Source organism: Elgaria multicarinata, chromosome 10 (genome assembly GCF_023053635.1).
Source record: "Elgaria multicarinata webbii isolate HBS135686 ecotype San Diego chromosome 10, rElgMul1.1.pri, whole genome shotgun sequence".
Taxonomy (NCBI): Eukaryota; Metazoa; Chordata; class Lepidosauria; order Squamata; family Anguidae; genus Elgaria; species Elgaria multicarinata.
The window spans coordinates 56,343,232-56,363,904 of record NC_086180.1 but is presented as its reverse complement, the minus strand read 5'-3'; the positions used below and the strand labels follow the sequence as shown (position 1 = coordinate 56,363,904).

Genomic DNA, 20,673 nt, shown 5'->3' with positions numbered 1-20,673 from the left:
GCTCACCTGCCCAGGCTTGATGAATCCTGTAAACCCGCTTCTTGCCGTGGGGATAATGGGAAGAAGCGCAAATTCGGGGCAGGGGGGTTTCGAGTGCTCGTGGCACCTATGCGCCGCCGTCAAGACGCGGCCCAAACCTAAACACATAACAATAGGTTCAGTTTGTTGTGGATTTAAACCTTTTTCAAAAGGTAAACAACAAACACTCCGCACAATTTTTGAATTACAGTTTTTAATAAAAAAAAAGGGTGGGTGGGTTTTTTTAATTTGTTTTGGGCAAATTTAGAAGAGCAGATAACTTTCTACCTCCACTCTCAAAAACCTGGTCATATTCGCATAGGAGTATATTGCTCACCATCCTTCATATACTGAGTGGATTCGCGTGAACATGGAGGAAAAATAAGCTACTGTGGCTTATTCCCCTTCCCCATGACTGCCAGTCGCAAGCCACCAAATTAACGCAATTATCTTTGCCGGGTGCAAATTGTCATGATATCCAAACCCAGCAAGGTTGGGTTTCAGGATGGTTCATAACCCAAACCAACTACCCTCACTGGTTTGGATGTCACGACAAACCGTGCCACAAAAGGTTAAATATGCTAATAAGGCAGCTCGAATAAGCCACCATGTCTTGTTTTCCTTCCATGATCCTGCTAACCTGCCGACTGTTTCGTGTCTCATTTATCCAAACTGGAGCTGGGATGGCCCAAGAAAGCATAAATGTGGTATGGGAAATCCCTGAACAGGATGCCCCATGCCATATTTAATTTTGATCCAATAAATAAAACATTGCCAACAACATTAAATTTTTAAATAATTTAAAAATATAATTTTAAAAAAATGACTGGGGAGGGACTGAATTTGGATTGGGGCTTTGAGGGGAAGAGAAAATTAAAACTCTTTTGCCCCGTGATATTTTCTCAGTTTAAATTCCCCCAAGCTGCAATTCATTCTGCGGGAGAAAACATATAGGTACCATATGGGTACCTACCTTCAGCCAAAATGCAAAGAGAAGGTTGAATGGCAATTTAAATCAAGAAGAGAGCTCATCTGATTACCCTCAAAGATGCTTTTATACTAAAACACACACACACACACAGAATTCTTTTCATCGAACTGTCATGACACCTCTAGTTTGGCCTTTAGTAACCTAAACCACAGGAATTTAGGTTTGGTCTCCTAGCGATGCATACAGGGCTGCTAGCTTAATCAAGCTGATGTTTTCATTATACAGGTGACACAAATCCATTGTAAATATGGCAACAGATTTTTAATTGTTTTGTATCTCCAGTACTGGCACATGGATCACAGGTGACATGTGCTCATTGTCATCTTCCAGTATTTTCAAAACAGTGTGCAATCTTTGAAGTAACAATATGCAAGTTGTATCTGACCACTTCCTCTTAAGTCCTGCAGCCCTTCAGTAAAGCCGTGGGACTGAAATACTGTTATACAGCCCTCCCTCTTACCTGAAGTAAGAGCCTCTTGTGGCGTAGAGTGGTAAGCGGCAGTTACTGCAGCCAAAACACTTCCCACGGCCTGAGTTCGATCCCAGCGGAAGCTGGTTCTCAGGCAGCCGGCTCAGATCGACTCAGCCTTCCATCCTTCCGAGGTCGGAAAAATGAGTACCCAGCTAGCTGGGGGAAAGGTAACTGCGACTGGGGAAGGCAATGGCAAACCACCCCGCTACAAAGTCTGCCAAGAAAACGTCAGTGAATGCAGCCGTCCCTCTAGGAGTCAGCAATGACTCAAGTGCTTGCACGAGAGGTTCCTTTCCTTTCCTTCTCTTACCTGAGCAGTGAGATCTAGGGTGTTAATTTTCTTTTGGGTTATGAAGCACGTGCCTATCTAATATCTGTGTCTTTTGTAATATCTGTTTATTTACAAATATACAAGAAATGCATTTTATAAGTAAACAGACTGTAGATAGCCCAGCTGGTAATCCTATTTGAAATTCCCAAAGAGAGCCACTTCAGCCATCTCACACCTGTTTGGTTCTCTGGTCTGGTTCAGATGTAATAGGAAACTTGCTTTGCCACTATGTGAATGAGTTGTGGTGAGCATTGGACTCATGTGCTGTACTCCTGCCATCGCCTGCCGCCAGAGGAAGATATAAGAACCTGTTGGTTTTAGACTAGCCACAGTTCAATACTTGGGGAATTTTGGTTCCCCAAAGGGGAGGGTGAGAAACAAGGGGATGGCAGAAAGAAAAGTGGTGGCCCCATCCAACACTCACATGTGCACTGCAATAATTTCCCCCAAGTAAATGTGGTCCTAGACAGTAAAAAGGCTCCCTATCCCTGAATTAAGCTATAATTAATAACAATACCCAAGGTCTGAAACTAAGGTTTGATTCTGGCTTGTTCTCAACCCATAGTTTGAACAAACCAGACTTCCCAAGGTTCTGACAGCATGAGGAAATATGGCTAGTTTAAAACCGGAAGCAGATGCATCTGATCTCTTTGATGCCCTAAAAATGAGGAAAGCCATGCAATGAGGAGAGAGGAGGTCATAGGAGCTTGCGGTGTGTTGTGTGAACATGGTTTGAGGGTTTAAAACCCCACACTTAAACCAACTAAAAATCAAGCATTAAATGTGGATTTAATGCTTGATTTAAAAAGCATTAAAAGGCCTTGCTCACACTGTGGAATGTAAGGAGGGTGAGAGCTCAGTTCCGCCTAGTTTCCCAGTAGCAGGCTAGCCAGAGCAGTTGATACGCCTTTCTTGGTGCAGGATTTGTCCTTGGGAGAGGTGCCAGAAGTGCAAAGTTCCAAGAGACTTTATGTAGGAAATGAGCCGGTTGGAGACTTGGCTGAGGAAGGGTGCTGCTCAGGCCTGTCTCCTTGGAAGTGAAGGCAACAAAATAGAATAGAGGAGAGATGTCCAATCAGAAATAGTGGATTAGTACTCTCCCCTCCTTGGGCTAATAGGTATTGGGCAATCAACATTTCTGTTTCTGATTTTATTGGAAATCTGTGTGTCTGGGGCATAAAAAGTTTTTTTAAAAATTTTTCATAAAGTTTTTAAAATCTGTATAAAATTCTTTTCCCACTGACGAAGACCTTGTGGGTCAAAAGACGTTTGGGATTTATGTTTGTTGTATGCTTGCGGATCATTCTGTTCAAATTTTAAGTGTACATATTTGTTTCATGATTAAATATATTTCCTATGGACACAGGCCTTATAGGCACCTTCCAACTCTGCTATTCTATGATTCTATGATAGTTACAGCTGAATTTGACATATTGTTTCTAATCAGTTTCCTTAAATCTATTTTGTTTTCAGATCAAAATCCAGCATTACAACAATAGAGAATAATGCTAAAATGCAGAGTTATTCCTTTACATTCTACAGTACAGTCTAAGGCTGCTAGTATGTGAACAACTCTGTTTGGTATCGCTTAAATTATAAGAGCTGTAGTCTTTTCTCATGCGTATTTTTAGCTTTATCTAGATCCATACATCCTGGCATTCTTCCTGGTTCTGAACACTAAAACATGAATGTACAGCGCACATGTTTTTGCTTCTCAGTTGTGATGTTACTAAGGCCACAGCTAGACCTAAGGTTTATCTTGGGATCATCCAGGGTTCGCCCCTGCCTGAGCACTGGATCCCCTGTGTGTCACCTAGATGAACAGGTTTGACCCCTGGACGATCCAGGGATAAACCTTAGGTCTAGCTATGGCCTAAGTGTTTGTGGCTTTTGTTCATCGGGTCCCCTTATGAATTGGTAACTGCTTGACATACAAGCATAAGAAGAACCATGTTGGATCAGATCAAAAGCCTGTCTAGTCCATCATTTTGTTCCTATAGTGCCTAGATGTCTGTGGGAAGCTTACAAGCAGGACATGAGCACAATATCACCCTCATGCGCATCTTCCACAGCAACTAGTGTACATGGGCGTATTGCTTTTCGTACTGGTAATAACTAATAATATATCTTAATAATTAGTAGCCATTGATAGCCTTTATCCTCCATGAATTTGTCTAATTCTCCTTTAAAGTCTTCCAAAGTTGGATGCCATCACCATGGCCCAGTTCACACATCATAAAAGCCCACGGTTAACAACCCTGGGTTGTTGAGGAGATGAGCAGGAGTGAGCGGGCATGCATGCTGGTTCCTGCCCACCCAGTCCTCTTGCAATAAACAACCCTGGAATGCTCTATCCCTGGCTTGTGACATCTGAACTTGGAACTCTGGGATTTTGGGGGACAAACAACCCAGAATTCAAACTTTGGGTTGTTTGGCCCCCAACATAGCTGCATTGTGGATTGATTGCTCCCCAACAAAGCTGAATTTTGCAGCTATTTCATGTTTTTCTCCTTAATGGATTTTCTGTGGTAAGAGAAAAGACGGCAGAAATGTTGGGAAAATATGGGAGGCTTATGAGAGGAAGTTGACATTGTCTGGAACCCCTGGAAAATTCCATGAATGAGGCTATTGCACAGTAAAAGCCTTGTCTGGAAGCACCTTCAGGAAAGACAAAAGGAACTTCTTCACATAGTGAATAGTTAAACTATGGAATCTGATACTGCAAGATGTAGTGATGGCTATCAACTTGGATGGCTTTAAAAGGGAATTGAACAAATTCATTGAAGACAAAGCTATTAATTGACTACTAGTCCCAATGGTTATATATTACTTTCAGTAGAAGAGGCAGTGCCCCGTCTTGACAGCGCCACTTTGGCGCCACGAGATGCCTTGCTCCCGCACTTGCGTTCCTTCCCAGCATCTGCATGGAAAGGAACGCAAGTGCAAACTTTCCCGCTCTGCAAAAGTAAAACAAAACAAAACCGGGGTGGGGTGGGGAGAGGAACGGGGCCATTCCTCCCCCTTATTAAATTTTATTTTATTGTCTGTATCTGCGCAGCTGCACAAATACAGATAATAATTTTTTAAAAAATGGGGTGGGGAAGGAATGAGGCAGCCAGAGGAGGATGCGAGGAGAAGGACTCCGGGTGAACCACCTCTCCTCCCTCTGGCTGCCCATTCCTCCAACCTACCCCCCGATTTCTTTTTCTTTTTATTATTTATTTATTTATTTTATTATATTTTTATATCGCCCAATAGCTGAAGCTCTCTGGGCGGTTCACAAAAATTAAAATCGTAATAAAACAACCAACAGTCTAAAAACACAAATACAAAATACAGTATAAAAAGCGCAACCAGGATAAAACCACGCAGCAAAAATTGATATAAGATTAAAATACAGAGTTAGAACAGTAAAATTTAAATTTAAGTTAAAATTAAGTGTTAAAATACTGAGAGAATAAAAAGGAGATGAGCAGGAACGGCCTTGTTCCTCTCCCCCCCCCGTTTTTCTTTTTTTTACTTTTACAGAGGCGTGGGGCCGCCCCTTTCCTTGTCCAACCCATAGCGACCAATCAGGGGGCGTCATGGGCTCTGACAAGCCTCCGCTGCCAAAAAAGTTGGGGTAAGTGCCCAACTTTTTTGGAGCGGGGTTTCCAGGGTTTGCCCCTGGATGGCTTCGCAATGGCGGCTGCATCATATAGAAGATATGCCGCTACTGCGAAGCCACCCCATGGCAAATCCTTCGTATAGATATGCCCAGTATGTCTCTGAATACCAGTTGCTAGGGAACATAAGTGGGAGGGTGCTACTGCACTCATGTCCTGTTTGTGGGCTTCCTATATAGCTTGTTGGCCACTATGGAAACAGAATTCTGGACTAGATAGGCCTTTGTCTAATCCAGCAGAGCTCTTCTTATGTTCTTATCAAACATAACTCAACGGTATTTTTGCTCCTGTGTGCTATTCTCACAAATGGTTTTTCAGTGACAATACTGCAGTACACTTCTTGCATATATCACATGGGAGAAGAGAACAGTCTTGCTACAAAGAGGTAGTTACGTAACATAAAAAAATTGTTGAATGTACATTCCCACATCCTAAAGAAGAAGGGTGCATTGTAGTAGCAGAGTTTGAATAGTTAATAAAATGACAGGGCATTTTATAGCTGTTTACCTCTTTAAAATTCTAGTTATATACACAGGATATTTAAGAGTGAACATACAGCCTCCAAGGAATGTTTTTTAAAATGAAAAGTTTCACAGGTATGAATGACCACATTCTTCAAATCAATTACTACATCAAGAAGTATATTTATATTTTCAGTCATAAAATTCTGTGCTCTGAATATTCATGTACAACAGAAGTACTGCTTTGAGGGTAGATATGTAGACTATATGTAGTAAATGGAAAACAAATACACATATATTGCACCAAGAATTATGTAGAAGGGCTCTTTGTAACCTACTGTTCTTTGTTGTTCCATCAGAAATGGGTGTTAAGTTGTGCAACAACAACATTTATTGACCTTTTTTTTTGCTTTCTCCTGGCTGGTTCTGTACTTGCTTTGTAAAACATTGCTGCTAAGGAGCAGCTGTGTGAATATTCAGCTATGGGAATGTTGTTTTTTGAGGTCTATTTTCCACTTTCAGATTTGGGTGTTGACATCATTTTCTGGAGTAAAATGGTGACAGGGAAGATTAATATGCATGATTAGTTCTGAGTCAGACATAGGTATGCAGAGATCTCCTTGGCATACCTGTGTCTTTCTCTAAAGATGAATAATTATAATTTCATTTAAGGGTGTGACTTCCAGGAACACTCCCAGTACTGAAAATTGCAACAAGGAAAATGACCTTGGCATTCTGAGAGAGAAATTAATCCCTGTGTGGTGGTGATGTTTTCCCACCTTTGTCCACCACCACTGCCTGTTGCTCTGCTGGCTTCTGTCTTTGCGGGTCTACTGCTGTTGTCATTTGTCAGTAATCCCCTGCATTTGTTCACAACCCTCTGTGAAAACCTTTTAGTAATGCACCTCTGTGGTTCTATAGGCTTCACTTGAGCAATTGTGCCCTCTTCTGGCAGAGACTGTATAGGATTAAATTTGGTCATATCTTCAACTCTGGAATTTGTTCTGAGATTCAATCCGTTTAAAAATGTATCCTCACAACATGTTTCTGTGTGATGTTGCAGAAAAAGTACAGAAAAGGATCAGTTGACATTTCCAAAATCAAGTGTGTAGAAATTGTGAAGAGTGATGGTATTATTCCCTGTCAAAATAAATATCCATTTCAGGTAAGTTTCTCTGGTTTAAGAATGTAGTCGGTTCGATATACTGATTATAAAGTAACCTTTGAGATATTTTTTAAAACCACTTACTGTAAACATCAGGATTAAGAATAAATGCAGTATAATTTAAAACGAAGTAGGTTTTAAGATAATCCATGTTAAGAAATGAACAAGTTTGCTTGTCTTGACTCCCAATTGTATTATAAAGGATTAAAAAAAATTAAATGATCATTACATCAGTTTATTATTTTAGCTAGTTTTATGTATTATATTGTATTTAATGTTGTTCCCCACGTCGATCCAGATGGAGAGGCGGGTAATAAATAATAATAATAATAATAATAATTATTATTATTATAACATATACTTCAACATTTCTCACAATCTGAGCATTAAAGATGGATGCTGTCGTGACCAGGCCTGTCCCCCTTAGGGTGGGGGAAGGAGATTCAGTTTATTAATCGGAATCAGATTCTGAAGCAGAAGAGACAGGGCCAGAAACATTCCAGCCTACACGGGAAGTGGGGGAGGTGATTCTCTCAGGCTCTTCACCAGCTGGGGATGAACCTTCGCCGGATCTTATCTATGGAAATGTTAACAACTCTCAGTCTGTGGGAAATCAATAATTTTCAGAGGGGGAAGGGACTTCAGAGTGGGCTATTCCTAGAGTCTGCCGCAGACCCAAACGGGCAAAGCTAAAAGAAGGCGAGAGGCGATCAGCTTAGCTAGCTGCTCGCCAAAGGCTTCTTCAGAACAAGCCTCCTTGAAGTTAAAGGGACTCACAGAAAAGGCTTTCCCTTTTGTTGAAAAGACAGTTGTCTCACTTAGTTTACCCAAGTGTTAGCCTAGAGGAAAGTTACCAGGGTTTAAACTCTCTTGAGGTGAAAAGAGATGTTTATTTGCTGAATAAAGCTTTGTGGATAACTTCGTAGACCTCTTTATTGTCTCGCAGTTCAGTGGGAGGGCTTGGAAACACAACAGATGCCAGTTTTAATTATAAACTTTATTTATATTGTAGCTTTACATACTGCCTTAAACAAATATTTCCCCTAATATCCTTTAGGGGTACTACAGCTCAACCAGAACAGGCTGAACACTGCCTTCCTGAACAAGCCACCAACCAAGGCTACAGCTAGACCTAAGGTTTATCCTGGGATCATCCAGGGTTCACCCCTGCCTGAGCATTGGATCTCCTGTGTGTCACCTAGATGAACAGGTTTGACCCCTGGACGATCCAGGGATAAACCTTAGGTCTAGCTATGGCCCAAGAGTACCTTCCTTTTCTTTGAACTGTGCTTCATTTTCTTGGACCTCATCAATTAGTGAGCCTAAACACAGATTTATTGAGGAAACATTGGCCTGGTTCAAACGTCATAGTAAAGCAGAATCACTGAGAATTTTGGCTTACCATATACAAGCAGATAAGCTAGTACATGCTGCTGCTGTTTGTTCACTCTCACTTGGCTCCTCCTGTCCATGGTTTATTTACTGTTTTATCTGAATTGGGATCTTTGTATTATTGCTCTTCTTAACCAAGAATCAAACCCTGGCATGTGAACCCTGGAATCATAAACCAAGAACAAATCCTGGCACATGATTATTTCTTGATCTCATTTCAGATGTAAAGGTAAGCAAGCCATAGACAGAGTTCTTTGATTTGTTTAGACATTCCCTCTGGCCAGAGGAGCCAAGCAAAAGTGATAGAGTAGCATGGACTAGCATGCTTTCTTATTCAAGGTAAGCCGGAATTCTCAGTCATTCTGGCTTATCGTCACATGTGAACAGAGCCATTAACTGTATAATAGCTGCATAGCCATTGCTATAGTAAATTTTATCTCGTTTATTCTTCTTTACAGGTTGTATATGATAGTAGCACACTTTATATTTTTGCTCCCACTGCATACAGCAGGGATCAGTGGGTAAAGAATTTGAAAGAAGGTAATTGCTGTTGTTTGTAACTTTTATATCTGATGTGGAGTGTGGTGGGACCTGAATCTAAAGGAATAAGAACTTTCCCACCACTTGCAAATTTCTAATGGTCCGTTGCCTGGGGTTGGAGGAGAGGTCAGCAAAGATATTTTAAGTGGGTGAAAGAGTGAGGAAGGGGACTCAAGTAGTCACAGAACTCAGGCCTTGATCAGAGATGATATCCAGACTACACATTTTAGCAGCTTCAACAGTAATTCCTTCTTCTCAGGGAATCGAGAGGAAACAAGCATTCCCTAAAACACGCCTGCCGCTACGGTGGGAAAGGCAATTGCAAGGGAGAATAGGCTGCTTAACCCTTTCTGTATCTGCCAGTTCTCTCCCTGCACCCTGAATAATGCCCACCTCCCAGGCCATTTTTTCCTCTTGGCCAGGCTATTTGTAGCCCAGAAGCTTGTCCAAGGGATTTTTTTTTCAAGCTGGGGAGGAACAGTATTTGAGGGGGACAGGTATTTGTTCATTGGGCATGTGAAAGGTTAAGTACCTCCATCCATGGTTTTTTCCCCTTTGCAAATGTCTTTTCAGCCACTGTGTGCATGTTATGGGGCAGGGGTTGGACACCTCATCCTTCCCCCGGTACAACCCCTTCCCCCTAACCACCTATCATTTAGCAGTTCCCTGGCTTTTGTGCAGTCCCCACCCCCCATTCTTAGAGGCTGAAATGCTTTTCCTGGCAGTAAGAGTTTTCAGCTAAATACAATAAGTTGGTATTCTTTTGCTCCTCCTCTTCTGTCTTTGGTGCCACCCCCTTTGCTTTCCGTGCCGGCCACCACTGGAATGCAGCCCTTGAGAGCTTCTTTGAAATTTAATTCAGCTCCCAAGCCTGTGTTACCTCATAATGTTTAGTTCCACCCTGAGAATTTTGTCCTCTGAGGAATGAGGAATCTCTAATGAAGATCTCTTAGCACTTTACTAAATTGCAATTTCCGAAATTCATTGAGAGTAGCCACAATAGTTAAAATGTTATAACATCTATATACTTTTCTAGTTGAGACTGGGCCATAGTTTTACTTCTGCGACTACTAGTATCTATTCTGTTTTGGATCAAGAGAGCAGCAAAACAAAAACAAAATATATTTCACATGCACCTTCCCAAAATAAGGGAGCATTCAGAACAAAATTGGAAACTTTAAAAAAAAATCTAAATAAATGTTATTTTACCCTCAATGATTTCCATGTTGTTGTTTATATTAAAATGTAATTAAACTATGAAGAATGGGAATGTGCCACTCATTAATAATTATAGTTCCCTTACTAAAATATTAGCAGTGTTAAAATTATATGATTACATTATTCATAATAATTTGAAATGTCAGTAGTTTACAGTCTTATGCTTTTTCCGGTAGAAATAAAGAACAATAATAATATAATGGTAAAATACCATCCTAAATTCTGGACAGATGGCATCTATCAATGCTGTAGACAAACAGAAAAATTAGCACCTGGTTGTGAAAAATACAACTTCTTTGAAAATGGTAAGAGCTCTTGTTTCTTATACTGTCTAGACTTATTTTAATTTATGTACCTGTTTTGTTTTCGATTCCTTTACATGTATGACAACCAGTGTGGCTGCTGCCACTTTCATGGATGTTTTTACGCCAGTTTGATACTGGTTAAAGACTTCTCCCAACATGATTCTTTTGAAAGCTTGTTTGGCATACTGCACAGGTGTCACCTACCGTATTTTGAAGCTAGTTTCAGGTCGTGGGTTGAGCTGGAACTTGATTCAACCATAAAAGTAGTTAATGTTGCTGCCAAAGTAACTTGAGGCACTATCGTATGCAAGTTTAGACAGAAAAAATGGTCTACAACTCCCAACATATCCCAGGCAGCGTGGGAGTTGTAGCACTTTTTTCTGCATAGGATTTTGCCCTTAATGGTTAATGGGGTTATGCTCAATGTGGAAAATGTGTGCATCAAAAATTGCAAGGGGACGGTGGGTGAATCTACTTCAGTCCGCCAAAATTAGGCTGACAAGTATTACCCAGAGGACCTTCTCCTCTGCTGCTCCCAGACTGTGGAATGGCCTTCCGGAGGAGCCTCATTAACTTAATAATCTTTTAGCATTTAAGAAAGCTATAAAGACTGATCTATTCCAGCAGGCCTATCCAGTGGAATTTTAGGATGTTTTTAGGATGTTTTAATAATGTATAATATGTTTTTCATTAAGTTTTATGTATTTTATACTTATTGTTTTTCCCCGCCTCGATCCAAACAGAGAGGCGGGTAAGTATTATTATTATTATTATTATTATTATTATTATTATTATTATTATTATTATTATTATGCAGCTTCTATGGGTAGGCAATTGGCTACATGATGATCTTTATGTCCATTACGCTTCTCTGCTCTCCTCAGTTTCCATATTTTAATATCTTCAGCTGCAGATACAAACACATACATACTAATGAAAAAGAAATGTAATAACTAATTAATAATGAATACATTGAAAAATAAATAATAACACAATAATGCTGCTCATAAATCATATAACCTTGTGGACTTTATCTAAATCCATTTCAGATTTATTCTATAGCTTATTGATTTTATGTTAATAGTACTAACTATAATTTTATAGATTATTATAATACTAACATAAATGAAAGTACATATTTATTACTAAGTATGTATTTATTATTTATTACTAGCAGCCAAACAATTAATGCAACCAAACAGTGGGGTTTTAATGTCCATTACATTTTCAAAAGATAACCCTAAGTTAAATAAACACTGCTTTTTTATTGTTTGTTTTTAGGTATAAAGTCATTGCCTCCACCAATGCCAGATAAAAATAAGGTAAAGGGAGAATTCAGAACATTGGACAACCACAGTTGATAAAATTTACATTCAGTTCAGTACTATTGAATTCAGAATCCGTTTCTGATTTTTTTAAAAACCTTATGTAATATATGTCCTTATCTAAATCCGATGGAGCTCTGTTTAAAGAAAGGCTCCACCACTTACCCCAGTGCACTATGGGCTATGACTATAGCAGTTGTAACAATATTTTGTTTTAGCAGTGGTTCTTTCCACAGATTACACTGGAACTTATTTAGTCCAGATTACTTGTAGCCATTGGCTTCAGAGCTTACTCAAACCTGTAAGGGGCACTAGGCACCCCAATTTTTAAGGTATTCAATTGTATATTCACCCCACCACCCTTTGACTTTATTGTTGTAGTTCTACATGTTTGAGGCAACTCCCATGTTTGCTTTGTAATGCTAGTGACAAGAGAGGGGTCATTTGCAGGGAATCAGAAATGATTTTGTGGGATGGTTGGTCCTCCTTTTAACCCATTCACTGCTTTTAGTCACAGTATATTATGGCCCTAAATAGCATGAATGAAATCCTTGCACCACTAATGATAGTCTTTGCTACTTCTTTGCTCCCCAAAACTATAGTCACCCCAGAACAGGAATATTGAGATGCTTAACTCCTTCCCTGCGCATTGGTTCTATCCTGAAATTCCCATCCCCATTCAACCCTTCTGCTGTTTTACCCCCTTTCCCACCACCAACCACAAAGCCCCAAGCCTAGAAATAAAGTTTCAAGCTGGAAGCATTTGCAGCTAAGAATCAGCAGGTGCTGGGAGAGTTCGGCATCCCTACCTGCCAATTCTGCCATTCAGAGCACCTCCCTATACATGCTGCATTAAAATTACCATTGTTCATAAGCATATGGTTGTACTGTATCTTTGAGCAAACTGGTTTCTATTAAGGGTGTGCACCAAAGACAAGGTTTGGATTGGGTCCCACTTCGGCACCTTGCAATGCGGGTCACTTTGGCTTGGACCTGTATTGGCTCTGATCGAAAGCCTTGTCTCACCTAATCCAAGGTTTTATATGGCCCCATGGATTATAACTGAGATGTCAACAAATTGCTACAACTTGGGCATGTCTACACTAGCCTTTCCCCCTGGAGTCGTCCCTAGATTGTCCCTGTGTGTCCAAATGATGCACAGGGGATCCCTGGGGCAACCAGGGACAACCCCTCCATTTTCGTGGGATAACTGACTGCCCAGTTATCCTGATTTTCCCCGTAGTCTCAAGACCATCCTGAGGACTGCACGAGGTGTGGTGTGTGATCCTGCCTCCTTGCAAGTATGTGCAGCACTGGAAACAGGTGTGGAGGGAGGCTCCATGCCCTTCAGGGGGGCAACAATTTTGCCATCCAAGGGATGGCGGGGGTGCGGTTTGGGCACTTTTTATTAACTTATCTTTTTCGCCATGCGTGCACTGCTCTTCCGGGGAAAAAATGGCAGCTGTGATGTCCCTCTTCCCTTCTGGGACATCGCATAGCTGTCTAGATACTGGGGGAGGATCGCGGAAGCAGGTCAGTCCGTGATTCTCCCCCTTCCCTCCCTATACACGCTTAGGTGTAGACATGCCCCTTGTTTACTGTTTGAGAGAAATAGATGAAATTTGCTGGCATAGTAGTGCCTTCTGAGTGAATTAGGCCTGGCAAATTTTAGTGAAATAGGTTTTTTTTGTGGTGGGGTTGTATTAGATGCCTTTTAATGTTTTATTAAAGTATTATTTTATTCAGCTTCATGCAGAACCTCAACAGTTTAGAAAAAATAGCCTCAAAATTTCTAATAGTAATGTATTAAATAACTAATATTGATAATATCTTGTTACAGTTTCAAAGAAGGCCTCCACCCCCTGTTCCCCCAGAAGAAGAGGAAGAAGAGGAAGAAATAGTAATTGCCATGTATGACTTTCAGCCTACGGAACCTCATGACTTGAGGCTAGAAAGAGGTCAAGAATATATCATAGCTGAAAAAAATGACATTCATTGGTGGAAAGCAAGAGATAAAAATGGGTAAGGAATGTTATCACTGTTTCAGGCTTTTAATATTGGGAGAGTAGTTCCTATGGTACAGAGAATCCAATAGCTGGAACCACTTTATGAAGGTCTTTGCTAACATTTTTGTTGTTGGTGATTTTCATGGATTTATAATGAGCAGCCAAGGAAATTGAAATCCTGAATAGGTGTCTAGAGGCAGTTTGGGACAGATGAGGGCAAACAAGCTGAGGCTTAATTCAGATAAAATGAAGGTACTGTGGGTGAGGAAACCTGCTGATTTGGATGGTGGGTGGAGGTATGCAACCAGTGTTTTCTGTTGATTCACCAGCTGCATCCCTATCTAGAAAAAAGGACCTTTCTACAATCTTTCAGCTTCAACTTAATTTTGTTATGTCTTTATCAACCAGTCAACGTAATGTTTCAACAAATTCAGAACATGCAGAGTATTCCATGCCGAACCTCAGTTCAAAATGAAATTACACATAACATGTCTAAAATATAAAACAGAGGGAGATAATACAGCAGTGGACATAATAAATCTTTACGTTCTGGGCATTGAACCACAACTGTCTTAAATATGTTCTTGAGGGATGACTTCATGGTGCCGAGTTTGCACCATTTTTCATCAAAACCCCGGGCTTTCGCTCCCATGGCATTGTGCCAGATAATCCCCATGCCAAGGAGCAAGCGTGGGGTTTACTGCTGTCATCCATCTCTCCCCCATCCCTCCCTGAGACTAGGGTGAGGAAGAGGAGGCAGCATCAGCAGTTCGAGGAGGGGAGAAAATATTTTTTAGGAGGAGGAGGTGGCGGCAGCAGGGGGGGAGAAAATAATTTAGGAAGAGGAGGAGGCAGCTCAGGAGAAGAAAATGCTCTTCTCCCAGGTAAGGCAGCGCGGGGCGTTAGGGCATCCATTCTGCTTGCCAGCCTGCCCCCACCCTCTGCCTGGCTGGACAGCAACCAATTAGGGCTTGCCATCTGCTGTGAACACCCCCGAAGCATCTCCGGAAGAACCGGGCTGCCCTCACTCTGACTGGAAAAGTTGGGGTAAGTCTCTGACTTTTCAACCGCACATTTGGCTTCGAATCTGCGGCTGTATCATCTGACTGACGCTGCGCAGATTCGGAGCCACCCCGGGACAAAGAAAACATCAAGACAGACCCTAGGTCTCATTTATATTTCCCATAAATTTCCCATTCAAAACATGGAGTATTTCAATAAAGCCTCCTGCTCTATAGTTGGGAGAGCTTTGAAAAAATTGAGAATATTTTCTTCTATTATATCATTTGAGCGTTGTACCCCCTCAGTGAATTTATTCGGATCTATACTTTCTAAACATTTATCAAACTTCATTCCATCAAAACAAGACTTCTGGGTGTAACGAACTGAGTCTGCACTGGTTCCATCAATGCATGTTCCATGAAATTAAACACTTCTCTTCAAGTTTTACACTATCCTATCTAACCTTAACTGTTTTGTCGTCAACAAAGGGTTTTAATTGGGTCTTTAATCCCATTGTTCTGTAATAGTGCTGTTTTGGGGTAACAAAGCAATATTTAGTTACCACTTCTGATTTGAAACAAATTCTGAAGTGGTTTACAAAAGAATAAAAACAAACGAAAACTACACACACGCAAACAAAACAATAACATGAGCCTTGTACAAAGATAGCTCATGGCTGGTGAAAAGCCAAAGTAAACAGGTACATTTTCAATAGATGCCTAAAACACGCCAGTATTGAGGGGAGATAATTCCACAGGGCCAGCACCACTGTAGAAAAGGAATATTTATGAAGATCAAGTAGATGGGTGCAGAATTTGATGAATGGCCCTTAGACATTCCCAGCACAACTTTGATTAGATGCTAGGAATCAGGGCCATTATTATTTTATATATGATGAGTATGAGAACTGTGGCACTGTGGCATGCTACTATCGTCAACTACCACTAGGAACAAATCTGTTGAAAGCAAACTTGTGGTGGCAGGTGGAGGGGTGTGCGTGTGTGTTATATATAATTATTCTGAACATTCCTTTGAATCTCTGATATAGGTTAGATAGGTGACTCAGAATAAATTTCAAAGGCTTCATTACTATGGAATATTTCTGAATATGTTTTCTAAGCATATTGTTTCTTTTGGTGAACTCTAGAAACAAAGGATATATTCCAAGCAACTATGTAACAGGAAAGAAGTCCAACAGCCTAGATCAGTATGAGTAAGTGAATATTTGCACATAATGGGTGGGAACAAGTTATTATTAAATGCTTTCACAACTACATGAAACATAATTGGCTGAGCTCTAGCATCCAACTCTGCAGTATTTATCTTTTTCCTGTCTGGTGACAGTAGGCTAACGCACCTGAGTAATTCCAGAACTTCCTAGATTTTTCCAGAAGACTGCAAAATCCTAAATTATTTTCCACACACCTGCTGGTCCTTTCAAGCCTTTATTATTAGGGAACCACACATTATCATTGGATAAGTGCTTCCGTTCACAAATTAGAGACCTAGAAGCTAATGTAGTATAAACCCCTAGTGATATCTACCATCTTTATTTACAGAGAATCAACATAGTGGAGTGCCTAAGAGTCACTTCACACATTACGTCAAGAAATTGGATGTTTGCACATATAGGTACACACCATAAGAAAATAGAACCAATCCTGAACTCCCTGTGGCTTGGCACAGGCATAATGCTGCTAATCCTTTAGTCATGGTTAAGAGAATGGAAGCAGTTTGTGGTCTTGGGCATTCCCTCCCACTCCATCCTCCTATCTGCAGCTTAAAATTCCCCCACCTTTTCCTTGTCTGTCTTAACTATGCTGTAGTATTACATCTGCACCATTGCTAACTGATAAAGGCTAACCACAGGTGCCCTCTTAATCAAGGATTTAAACTGGCTTGTGAACATAGCTAGCACTAACTGTTAGTAATACAGATATATAAAATTAAACTATGGTTAAAGCAGAAAAGTGCAGTGTGTGTATGGAGAGGGGGTTCCTCCTCCACTCCATTCCCAATATCTTCCGCCAGTTTCTATTCCTACTATCTTAACCATGGTTAAGAGATCAGCAGTTCTATGTCGGGATATTTTATGCTTTTAGAGTGTAAATATGGGCGCACTACAGATGTAGCATCCAAGAAAATGGCCTAATGTATTTCAGTGTTTGATTTGTCTCTCTCTTTAGGTGGTACTGTAAAAATCTGAACAGGAGTAAGGCAGAAATTCTCCTTAGAAATGAGGTGACAATTCATATTATTCTAGTATTTCAAAGTATATAATACTGTGCAAAATTGTTTTCTGAATTTCATATGCTTACTAATCTTCATGAATAATACAAATAGTAAAAGTAGCAAAGTATTTTGGTGTATAAACTTTTATTTTTTCCTTGGATTTTAGGATAAAGAAGGTGGTTTTATGGTGAGGGACTCTAGTCAACCGGGTTTATATACAGTATCCCTATATGCAAAATTTGGAGGGTAAGTCACTGATGATAATCTCCAAGAAATCTTGTATTTTACCATCAAAATCTCTGTTGGGGAGTAAAGTAACATGAGTCCTTCCATCCATTTCTGAACAGGTAATTGGATCAACTCGATTAGATAAAGGGACATCCTGGGACTGGTTTTATTATTAGTTTCAAAATAAACTAAGGACACAATCCTATGATTCCTGGAGAGTGGCCCAGGAACCACTGGATATCTCAGATTCCCCCTCACAAGGCCATAGACACTCTTACAACCTTGGGAAGGGGAATCTGACATTGAATCCCTCCCTCTTGCCCCCTCGCAGCCACAGGGGAAAGAATCACGCCGGATGTTTTCTGAGGTCGCAGCAGTGACATCAGACAAACTAGAATAGGTGAAAAAGGGGCATTCCAGTGGGTGGGGAAGGGAGAGGAGAGGTCAGGACCTACAGAATCCCATGGCCTTTCCATTGCCATCCCCACCCACTGCCAGTAAGTGAGCTAGACAGGCTCAGACACCCATCTAGCTGTTTTTGTTTGTTTTGAGGAGGAGGATCAGGCAGCAAATTTGCCTCTGTCCTCCTCCCACCCTGTTGGCAGCAGCTGGGCAGGGCATAGAATTTTCAGAAGACTCAAAGCCAGCAGAAGTGGTGGTGATGAGTGGGGGGAACACAAGGGGGTTTGACGGATACACTTGGAGGAGGGGGGTACTGAGGGGACTAATGCACCCAAGGGTGCCACACTGCTGACCCTGGCCTACACTGACCCTGGCAGCAACTCTCCGGGGTTTCATGGAGGATTCTCCCAGCCCTACAAGTAAATGCCATGGATCGAACCTGGGACCTTCTGTATGCAAAGCATATAGCAGTTCATGATCTTTGCAAACAGCAAAGATAAGGACAATAATTTGTTTTGTTGCAATTAACCATCGCAGGGTGAAGTGTGTTTCTAAATAACTTGATATTGGTTACCATTCACTTGAAAACATTTAATGAAATATTTTGTTACGTATATATATCTTTATTCAGTACAAATGAAAAAAAAACCTGTCATATTTTAATTATTACATTGTTTTTTTTTTAGAGAAGGGTTATCCGGAATAAGACACTATCATATAAAAGAAACTATGACATCGCAAAAGCAGTACTACCTAGCAGAAAAACATCTCTTTAATTCCATACCAGAGTTAATAGAGTATCATAAACACAACGCTGCAGGTAAATGACTCTGAGTTTCCCATCACTTGAATGAGTGCTGATTAATAAACTAGATTCAGAACTTAGGCAGACAAGGAAAGTTTCACTAGGGCAAACCTAGAGATCCTATAGCCCATCGTACTATTTCTGACAGTAAATACTGGATGCTTTAATGAAGCCTGTAAGAGCACTGGGCAGTGGTAGGATTCTCGTCTGCTAGCGGTATTCCCCCCCCCCCAATCTATTCCAGGAGCAACTTGTGGCTCTTCAGATGTTTTGGCCTATAACTCGCATCAGTCCTCACCATTGGCTATGCTGGTGGGAGTTGTAGGCCAAAATATCTGGAGGGCTACAAGCTGTCCACCCCTGGTCTATTCAGTAAAAAGATTTTCTTCTGGTCATCTTAATTTATAGCTTTCAGCCACTGATATTGATTTCCGTGGATTGGTCTAATTTTTATTTGTGCCCAGTTAAACGGTTGGCCGTGGCAGTAAGTTCTAGTGATTAATTATGGCTGAGTTAAGAAATATATTTCTTAAATACCCCAAACTGCATTACTTGCAGATAAGAGCCACTGATTTCATTGAAACCTACTTAGAAGTAACTTACACCCCAAACGTGTCCATGATTTCTGTGGGTCTTACTTCCAAGTAAGTGTGTTTATGACTATAGCCTCAGTTTGCACTAAATGTAGTAGCCAGGATCAAAGAGCTACTATGACTGCATCCAAGGGCTTGTGGGCTATTTTTATTTGTATAGTCAACATAATTTGATATGTTTGTACACAGCCTTTCTATTTTAAAAAATGGCACTCAAGGTGGCTTACAGAGGCAATTAAAGTTGATTAAAACAATACATTATAAGACAATAAAATATAATTATAGAATAAAAACATCACACATGCTGCTGCTTAAACTCCTCTTACTTTGAAAAATAATTTTTATTGCAGCATTGGGGAAGGCTGCTGTTCAAGAAACAGCGTCTTTGGGGAAAGTCCAAGCACTTCGCGAGAGTGGAACTAGATGTAAAGTTTTTGGTGATCCTTATTGGGGACTTTAAGCACTATTATACAAGAAAGTATACTGTTTTTATGTGCCCTGCTCTAGCCTCCCTCTATATTTTATCTGACTACTTTCAAAACTACTTTCGATTCGTAGTCTCTGCATGTGAAGTGTTCTATACCCTTGAACATTTTTAAACACCATACTGCTCACAATTTTCTGAGATGCTAATCTATAATTTCTTATATTTACATTCTTGACAACAAAGTCAAGAAAATGCTGGATGTGCTTAAAAGTTATATTTAATTACTATTAAAATACCATGTCAGTAAGATAATGTGACATTACGGTTAGTGCTAATAATAGCAGAAAAGCTTGACTACCCTTCTTAAATTCTGATGTGTACTATTTTCCATATAATTTTTCTATGGACTTTAGGACTTGTGACAAGGCTACGATACCCAGTGACTCCAAAGACAAAACCTTCACCAACTACTGCAGGATTCAGTTATGGTACTTTACACTTCTACATAAAAATAATAAAATCATAATTGATTTCCTCCCCCTGAAAACAAAACAAAGAACTAAAATGTTGGGAATGTATTTCTGTTTCCTCTCTCTTTGTTAGTGGGCAGTTTGATATCTGCATTGCTGAAGGCCTACTCCGTAGGCCTACATATGTAGGGCCAAACTGCTGTGAAACTAATTATGTGGCTGGCCCTTGTATACTTGTTTCTTCTTTACCAAATAGATGAAGGCATTGTGGGAGGGAGGCTTTAACCCTTGCCTCCATTACGGTCTCAATCTGGATCACCCTCCCATGACTGCTATTTACATCAGGAGGGCAGCTGCAATTGGCACTAATGGTAGTTCCCTCCTAGGGCAAACAGCTGCAGGGTCAAAAAGTTAAAGCATCCCTCCATCTCACACAACTCCCACGATTTATATTGGGGCCTTTCCACAACTGCTACTTTGTGAAGTCAAAGAAACACAGATGACACAACAAGGTTCAGTTAATCAAAAATGGAAGCCAAGCTGCCAAATTGCTCCTCGTGGCTGTGACAGAGGAGAAAAGAGGGAGGGGAATGCACTAGCCAAGACTTGTTGCCATCACAGTAAG

The 20,673-nt window shown here is 40.5% G+C and overlaps 1 protein-coding gene across 1 annotated transcript in view; it reads left to right on the top strand.

Moving 5' to 3' along the window:
• The window catches only part of TEC (tec protein tyrosine kinase), a 66,497-nt gene that overhangs the window by 23,317 nt on the left and 22,507 nt on the right, over positions 1-20,673 (top strand). Inside the window, exons 3-12 of the mRNA XM_063135271.1 lie at positions 7,002-7,103; positions 8,954-9,035; positions 10,430-10,558; positions 11,840-11,880; positions 13,724-13,905; positions 16,039-16,104; positions 17,078-17,132; positions 17,290-17,369; positions 18,440-18,573; positions 19,992-20,066. Of these exons, the coding sequence (XP_062991341.1) occupies positions 7,002-7,103; positions 8,954-9,035; positions 10,430-10,558; positions 11,840-11,880; positions 13,724-13,905; positions 16,039-16,104; positions 17,078-17,132; positions 17,290-17,369; positions 18,440-18,573; positions 19,992-20,066 (946 nt within the window). The remainder of the gene's footprint in view (positions 1-7,001; positions 7,104-8,953; positions 9,036-10,429; positions 10,559-11,839; positions 11,881-13,723; positions 13,906-16,038; positions 16,105-17,077; positions 17,133-17,289; positions 17,370-18,439; positions 18,574-19,991; positions 20,067-20,673) is intronic.